This window comes from Uloborus diversus, chromosome 3 (genome assembly GCF_026930045.1).
Source record: "Uloborus diversus isolate 005 chromosome 3, Udiv.v.3.1, whole genome shotgun sequence".
Lineage (NCBI taxonomy): Eukaryota > Metazoa > Arthropoda > Arachnida > Araneae > Uloboridae > Uloborus > Uloborus diversus.
The window spans coordinates 149,307,411-149,316,859 of NC_072733.1; the positions used below are offsets into that span (position 1 = coordinate 149,307,411).

Genomic DNA, 9,449 nt, shown 5'->3' on the forward strand with positions numbered 1-9,449 from the left:
TTTACTTTTTTTGTAGATAATAGTTAAACAAGAAAACTTTCACGTGGACTTTTTTTTTCTGTTCTTCGTTTTTTGTTCTTTCTTTCTTTTTTTTTTTTTTTTTTATTTTTTTGTTGAATTGAAACTTTTTATCGTAGACATACAGCGGTGGGCATACATAGAACGATCGGCAGGTGCAATGGTGAGGTGTCTACGGGCATAAGGTTCGAGACCCCTGCACTATTGTATGGTTTCTCGGTCAGAAACGCAATTGTAGACCATATTTTCGAAGATTGTTGGGAGAGAATAGGGGTAGGAACTTTTCCCCCGGTTTTTTTTTTTGCAATCGAATTTCCAAAAAACGCAACTTAAGATTGTCTTTGGTGCTGTTGAGGAAGAAAAAGTTTGTAAATTCTCCGTCAGAAATGTTTCTAAAATTTAAAAGAAAAGAAAATGACGTTACTGAACGGATGGGTCCCAGGGACTCTGTCCTGGCGGTTTTTCAATATTGAAGTTCGGTAAACGTAATTTTAGGCTACCTTTAATGCACTTTCGAATCGAAACTGGCTCGAAGTAGCTAGAATCGAAACTGGGATCCTTCGGTTACAAGTCCGACGCTTTACGAATCAGATCACAGCGGTTGGGTAAATAAAACAACGACCTGTGTTGCTTAATATGCGGCCGCAATGGCCTGATCGGTAGGGCGTTGAACTCGTAACTGACGGGTCACGGGTTCGATGCAGCCGGTCGGAGATCCTCCGTGCACGCTAGAGGCAGCTAGTTCACGTTCAATCTGTCGTGGCCATGAATACGTCCAAGTTCCCATTTCAAATTGATATCTCTGAGGGTGCTGGATCAAGTACTGCCTGGTTCCTGGTCTGGATAGAAAAAAACAAAGCAGCTTTCAGGGTCTCCTCAGATCAGTAAAGTCACGTGTAGCGACAGGGGACTATGGAGTGTAGGTTTTAGTTTTATTTATTTATTCAGAAGCTGGCTTATACAGGGTGAACTGTGTCAACCAAAAGGGCGCTAACCTTGACCACCAAAAAGCGCAGGGAAAAAACCCAGAAGGCGCACAGGTTTGAGGGAGGAAAAAAAAAAAAAAACGAAAGCACACAACACGTTTGAGATTGCAAATGAAGTAAAAATAGCAGATCTTCAAAAAAAAAAATGAATTTTTTGCATGTTGAATTCAAATTTTGATTTTCGCGATCACGAGTGTGTGCGTGTGCGTGTGAAAGTCATGGACTCCACCACCCAGGTTTGGTCCCGCTCACGGAGGCCGGTGAACAGCGGCGCGGCGTTTGCAGAGTTAAGTTTAATGCTTAAGTTAAGCTTTAAATGAGCGCAAACGTTTAGCAATCATGCTGACAAAAAGTTGGCCTCTTAATAAGGCGTAAAATTAAAAAACAGAGGCGTGAAGGAGGCGCACAGGTTTGAGGACGCGAAAGAAGTAAAATGGAAAAAAAAAAAAAAAAAAAAAAAAAAAAAACAGTTTGAGAGCAGCAAACAAAAAAAAAAAAAAGAATGAAAGAACAGTGAACGCACAGGTTCGAGGGCATAAAACAACGAAGGTGAACATGTTCAAGGGCGCAAAAAAAAAAAAAAAAAAAAAAAGAACGAAAGAGAGAAATAAACGAAGTCGCACAGATTTGAAGGCGAAATAATAATAATATTAATAATAAAAATAAATCAATATATAATGAAAATAAAATATAAAAAAGAAATAAATTTGAATTCTGAAATTTTGAATTCAAATTAGGTGTTTCGCAATCACGAGTTGGGACAGGACCCCACTCATTGGCACTATTGTTTCTAGAAACGGCTCTTGTCCCCCCCAAGCCTGCCCTTCCTCTTCGGCGGTTATGCGTGTACAGGTGTGTGTGTGCATAGACCTGTGTGTATGCACCACGTATTTGTGTGTGTGTGAGCGCGCGTGTGTGTAGGACAAGGACGCCACCGACCAGGAGAAGCAGAATCCGGGGGACAGTGCTCAGGATCGGAGCAGCCGCGCTCGCAGAGAACGGTGGGCGGTGGTGCTGCAGAGGCCCTTGGTCCAAGCTGAAAAAGGCACGGACACCAAAGACGGTCAAGTGAGAACAATAAGCAATCGTGATTGCTCAAAAAAAAAAAAAAAAAAAAAATAAAATAAAAAAAAAAAAATAAAAAAAATAATTTGAATTCTGAAATTTTGAATTCAAATTATGCTTTTCGCGATCACGAACTGAGACAGGACCCTACTCATTGGAGTTATTGTTTCTAGAAACAGCTCCTGTCAAATCTCCCCCCAAGACTGCCTCTCCTCCTGGGCGGTTACGTGTACATAGTTGTGTGTATAAGTGTGTAGGTTTGTGTGTGTGCGTAGACCTGTGTGTATGCACGTAGGCGTGTGTGTGAGTGTGTGAGCGTGCGTGTGTGTAGGACATGGACGCCTCCGACCAGGAGAAGCGGATAGCTCAGGACCGGAGCAGCCGCGCCGCGCCGCCTGCAGAGGACGGTGGTGCTGCAAAGGCTTCTGGTCCAAGCTGAAAAAGGCACGGACCTCAAAAACGGTCAAATGAGAACAATAACCAATCGTGATTGCTCAAGAAAACACCGAAGGCATACAGGTTTGAGAGAGCAAAAAAAGCCGAGGGCGCAATCCGAAACGAAGGCGCAAATGAAACAAAAAGAAAAAAAGAAAAAACGTTCGACTGCGCAAAAAAAGAAAAAAAAAAAGGAAGGAGCTGAGGTTCAAGGCCGTAAAAAACTTAGAGCACACTGGTTTTGAGGACACAAAAAAAAAAAAAAAAAAAAAAAAGAAAGAAAGAAAGAATGCGTACAGGTTTTTCGGGCATAAAATAACGAAGATGCAGACTCAAGGGCGAAAAAAATGAAAGAAAGAAAGATAGAAGCGAAATCGCACAGGTTTGAGGGCGTAAAAAAAAAAAAAAAAAAAGAAGAAGAAGAAGAAGAAGAAGGTGCACAGGTGAAAGGGCGCATCAGCTCTCGGGCCGATGGGCTGGCGGGCGGCGGGCCAGTCCGCCGCCCCTGCATACATAGATAACTGCACACAAAGAGCCTCGCCTCCGGACACACACAGGAAAGAGAAGCAATGCAAAGAGAAGGAAATAACACCCAGGGCACCGCCGGAAATCGAATCCTTGATCTCCGGCTTAGAAGATAAGCTTCTGCTATAGAGCCGCATAGGCCTCCGACTAGTGTTAGTTAACATGTTGAGTATAGAAGTTACTCTGAGTTTTGCTGCTACTGATACTACAATCCACTCTGCCGAGGGAAGTGGGAAGGTAAAGCACAGTATCTGCAGAAATGAGTTTTTGCGATATTCCAAGAGTTGAATTTTAAATTCCATACTAATAATAGGAAAATCTTGGAATTGACGTTTTGTTGGGGTTTTATTTTCAGATCTGATGAAGATTATGATACTGCGCTTACTTTTCCATGGCAGTAACCATTCACTCGTTAACAAATATTTTCTGAAGAAAAAAAGTTTGATTTATATACAGTACGGATGCAGTATTGCAATCAGATAAAATTTTCTTCTTTTTCAAAATCAAACTCCTGAGATAGCAGATAACAAGCATTAAACTGCCGTTTTTGGCATGCTGTTAAGCGAGATCGGACCACTGGAGACAATTTTTGCGATTGGTTTCAGAAGTTTAGTTCAGAACTCACACAATTCAGAGCTTAATGGAAGAAGTGATTTTAGAATGGACAAAGGTTGAAGAAACCATCGAGAACACCGACATTGATGGCACACAACCAAAAACTTTCACAATGAAAAATGTCGAGCCATTCCTTGACAATGGCAAAGGATCTTTCTGATTTGTTTGTGCATTAAGATTCCGTCATTGAAGTGACGCGAGTGATCATGGTTGCACTAATGAGTCCAAAGAACTACAGATAAAAATAATTACTGATTGCCATCATAATCAGCTTTTTTTTGAAAAACACAAGTTCATTTATGTTTTCTTTATCCCCGTTGTGCATGTGTATCGAAATAATTACTTTTAACTTTTTATACATTTATCTATCACTTAAATGAAGTATTTTTAATCTCTGGAACCTAACTCCTATTTCAACACGACTATTAAGCATAAGTTTAAGCGGTACTCTCGTGGAACGTAACCCCCCCTTCGTAAAATGAGGGACTACTGTATATTATACAGTCAAAAGACAATAACTCGAAGTCCCAGGGGACCGTTTAAAATGTTCGAGATATTGGTAGTTCGAGTAATGGGAAGTTTCCACAACGGTCGTACCAAATATGAATCACAAAAGCAATTTAGTATTTTACAGACACTCCAAGACTATCGGGGAAAAAACGCACACGATTGAGATACGTTGAGAAAAGCGTACGATTAAGGTAAAGTTTCTAAAGCAATATTTCATTCTTATTCAATGTAAAATCTTTAGACGATATGAAGTAAATAAAAAGATTAATTTTAGTGCTACCTCGCTGTAAAAATATTTTGCAAACCTGGGAGAAACGATGTACGGGGTCTGAAGTAAGAACTCGAAGATTTGTGGGAAAATTATCAAAAGTGTTAAAGTTCAACGTCCTAGGGGCACGAGTTATTATTGATCGATCGAGTTCAAATTTTGCACCGATTACTTTTTATTATAGTGTCACAAAACTAGGGGGCGTCACTTGTTGAATTCCGAAAAAAAAATTTTCCCATATAAATAAGGACCACCCTTAATATATATATATATATATATATATATATATATATATATATATATATATATATATATATATATATATATATATATATATATATATATATATATATATATATATATATATATATATATATATATATATATATATATATATATATATATATATATATATATATATATATATATATATATCTGCACGCCCACCCTGCCAGGCAGCCTATATATATATATATATATATATATATATATATATACATATATATTTCCCTAATTGAAATAAAATGAATTGAATTGAATTGGAATGAATTGAAAAGTTAGCATCGGCGCTGATGCATCGGCCAAGCCGATGCATCGTCGAATCCTAATAGAAACGAATGTTTTTTTTTATGCGAAGCAGAATTATGTTCCTTGTCAAGGGGGCTCAGTTAGAATTTCAATATAAATTTAATTTACATGGTTTTTAAAGGTAACGGAAGGACAAAAAAATACGGTAACGGAAGGACATTTATCTATAAATTGATACAGGGTAAAATTTTAGAATGCTAGCAGAAAACTATTGTTTAAAGATAGTAGTTACATTTAAAACATATATAAGTAATATTTGTACAAAAAATTATGTGTGCTTTCATTTAAAAAATAAACTTTTATTTAATTTCTTAAAAATCTGTTTTGTGATTTTATTTATTCTATTGTATGTGATAAAAATCATGAAAACTACACTTAAAAGTTCCTAAGCATGTGAAAATCACTTTGGTATGACATGTTTGTGATATGACAAGCCAATTTAAGCAGAAACAATTGCTTACAAACTTGACATTTATATTGGAAAAATACAGTATTGAAACTGCTTTCAAATGTGTTAACACAAGTCGCAGGAAAGGACTGTTGAGAGCATTAGTTCAACCGTTAAACATACTGCAAAGAGATTAGTGAATTCAAAGATCAATTTTCAAAAAAATGGAGTAATATCCATTCTCATCCTGACCCACAAAATATGCACTATTTGAACCTTGTAACAAGTTATGTTATTGAATAAAATTAGTATTTCAACAAATCGAAGGTGATTTCACTTCAAACTGACAGTTATAAATACTATTAAAAAGAAGATACAGCTGAATCAAAAGCACCAAATAATGAGAATAAGTGAAAGGATTCATAACATATGAACAAGTTTTGTTAGTTGAATGGAAGGGAAAGAAAATAACAAAAGGCAATGTTGGAAAGGTATTTCATATAGAAGATAAAGGAGCAGAAATATCTTTTTTGAGAATACATAATAATGTGGGAATGATCTTAGCATTCATTGACAAAAAAGATAAATGTTCTACGGATTCTGATAATATTTTTGAGTATTTCAAGAATTCAGAATTTTAGCAGATGGCTCAGGTATTAGATGTCATTGTTTCAGACTGCTGTATTAGCTAAATAGATGTTTGTAAGTTGAAATTTACCAAGTTAAATTGTTAGTCCTTCCGTTACTGTCCTTCCGTTACCCTTAACAAATACGTAATGTGCTTAAAATAATTTTTTTTTTAAACTTGCGTTTAAATTGTAATGATTGAACACTCCCGTATGTGCTCTAATTTTAATGGAATTTTACCTTTTATAGTTTATCTGAACTTTTGGGGAGAACATGATTGCGTGAAAATCATGTCGCAAAAATGTCCTTCTGTTACCACTTTTTAAATTTCATTTTTAAAAAAAGTTACTGGCAAAAAATTCCTGGCTTTGGTTTTTTTAGCAACTTACTATGGATGTGTATAATAGTCTATGCATCAGTTTTTAAAAATATATATTTTTTGATATGCTCACAGACAGAAATACATCGATTTTTTTGTTCAAACTGTCCTTCCGTTACCGCTGGAATTCATCACATACAGTCGAATCTCGAACTCGAATATACATTTATCTCAAAGTTTTCATTGGGTCCCAAACTCTTGGTGAAATTCTTCGATTAATTGTGCTCCTTTTTCAGTTGTATCATTCACAACTTTCAGCATTTTAACGATATCTCTTCCCTTTAAATAGCTTCCTTCATTTTGCCATGAATCAGGATCAAATAGAAAAACATCTTTTGGTGTTTGTAACTTATCAAACAGTTTTATTGACTTGTAATTGATTCTATAAAGAGGAAGATCTTTACTAAGAAAGTATTCCAAATCATCAACTGTTATTTGAAATTTTTTATACAGTCATCAGACACGTCTTCCTATTCAGCAAGCATTTTTTTGAAGTAGTCTTTTCCTATCTTCAAAGTTAATTCCTTTATCCAATAAGGACAAAGCTACTAGTTCATCCCCTAAGTACCATAAGTGATTTATGAATTTTTCAATCACTGCTTCTGCTGCATGTTTGTCATAATTTTGTACCCTGCCAGGTTTTTTAGACACTAAACTTTACATTAATTTAAAAGGCCTAGAATGGGTTGCTGCGAAAAACTATATCTTCATACAACATTTAACTGTAAAACAGCATTTACGGGCAATCCCTTCATGTAGTGTCAATTTAAATTGCTTCCTAAAAATATAAATTTTCAAACAAGAAATTCCTTTTGCCACTCCTCTGGGTCAGGGATAAACTCCAGGTTGCCGAAAACATATCCCTGTAGGAGGGAGGACTTCACCAAGAAATATTATTGCACGTTAGGAGAATTATCTGTAATATTTCTTAATTCCGCTTTCTATGAACAATAACATGCCATCAAATTCTTCTTTTAGAATTTAAGTGATATGTGTAATTTTGAATTTTGAAGCGCTTAAATAATGAAATATCGAGTCTAGAACTATGAAAGGCGAGAACTTCTTTAAAGACACTCTGCAGTACGATTTCAAGTGCATGATGCTAGCAATACAAATGCAATATATCACCGTTCAGCTTTTGCTCTAAAAAATTACATGCACAATTTATACGGCCGGTATTGTAAGCTGCTGTGTAAAACACTACAGCTTGAACAGTTAGTAATCAAGAGCAATCATCTAAGATATCATATACAACTGAAGAAATATCTCAGAAATTCTGAGTAGCTGTTCAACAATGGAACCTGAAGCTATCATGGTAAGCCCATCGGCGTTTTTTTCCAGTTACATCTGGATGTAGCTTTGTATCCCAGGGAATAACTAAAAAATCTAAATTTAAGTTCATGAAATCTGATTTTACCTCTCGAAGATTTTCTCTTGCTCTCTTAAGGGATGTACGACTGATCATAAGGTTATTTGGATTTAAATTTACTGCATCTACATAGGCTGTTAATAAATGAGCAGCATCTTTGTCCCTAATATGGCATTTGTGTAACATTGATGAAATGCGAGCAGATCTCAATAGTTGTCAAGCTTTTTTGCGTTGTGGTAGACCAGATATAGAAAAAAGGTTCAACAGTTTAGGATAGATACCCATTTCGGTTTCTAAATCTTGTGAATTGCAAGAGGAATTTGATGATAATAAAGGACTATGTACTGAAATAGAAGACAGTTTAAAGTATAGATTTTTACATTATTCCGATCTGGAATTTTTTAAAATTTATATTTTAGATGTGGAAAATAGAGTTTATTTTTATGGTAGGGTAATCGAGGGTTTTTCAAAATTTAAATTATTAGAATGCTTAAACATTTAAGTATATAAATAAAGAACAGCGAATTAAAATATAATTGTCATTACTTATATTTATAGCATGGAAACCTAGTGACCCTATTTGCCACACCTATTACATACACAGAAAGTTTTCTAAATCAACACCCCCAAAGCCTGGAGGAGGCAATTTTTTGTTGTCAAAAATCATTCATTAATGGCCTAGGCCATTCATTAATGGCCTTTAGAGTCCCTTGTGTCCATCTTGGTGGAAAAAAAATGTTTCCCTGCCGCTTGGTTTGAAACGAGCGCGAATAGCGGTATGCCTGTCCCAAGGCCATTGGCGTACATGTACCCTATGTAATATGTAAAATTTTACAGAATGAAAGTGAGAGAATGGTTGGTCTGGAAGTAGCAACATCTATTGAGGTTCAAAATTACTTTAAATATGAAACCTAGGAATATTTTTACATAAAACTGAGAAAATCCGCGATTTTTTCTTTAAAACTCAAAACAGGAGGCCCTAGGGGCACGTGTTAATATTCATGGATTGACTTAAAATTTTGTATGCATCATTTATTTGTATAATGGAACAAATTGAGGGGGCGTCGTGTAAAATATCTACAACTTCAAAAATAAGGACCACCCTAATATGGTTAGGAAAAGAAATACTGATGTGTTTGATCTACAATAATGTTAATAATTCACTAAAATTTACAAAGAAAAAGTTTTAAATTTAAAAACTAAAATGTTCTTATTTTACACCATTTTTTAAAGTTATTGATAAATCAGAGACTTTGATGTCTGATTTTTATGTTGACTTAAATTTGTCCTCACTCAATGAATGTTAAAATTGTGCTTTCAACTGCTGCCATACATACTGGGAGAGTGGTTAGTATTAATAGTAGAATATTTGAAATTTACATCAAAAATCGTAATTTTAGGCAATATTTGGTAATGATGCAGGAAAGGGAATTATTAGGGGTGTCCTTCTATAAGTTTTTCAACATTGAAGTCACTTTTAAACTATCTTTGGTGATATTGGGAGGTCAGTAATTTCTTCTGTAATTTTTTCAAAATTGAAGTGTTTTAAAGTGAGAAAGAGGTACTTTAGGACTGATCTTGGAAAATTTTCGAAGTTGAATCTTAAAGGCACGATTTCAGGTGAAAAATAAGATTATTCCTACAGTGGCTAACCCTGATGGGTAATAAAGCTCAGA

General features: G+C 35.4%; 1 protein-coding gene across 1 annotated transcript in view; it reads right to left on the reverse strand.

The window, feature by feature from the left end:
- Positions 1-649: 649 nt before the first annotated feature.
- Positions 650-9,449, reverse strand: part of LOC129218994 (DNA-directed RNA polymerase I subunit RPA49-like) — a 365,487-nt gene continuing 356,687 nt past the window's right edge. The window contains exon 12 of the mRNA XM_054853313.1: positions 650-857. Coding sequence (XP_054709288.1) covers positions 650-857 — 208 coding nt within the window. The remainder of the gene's footprint in view (positions 858-9,449) is intronic.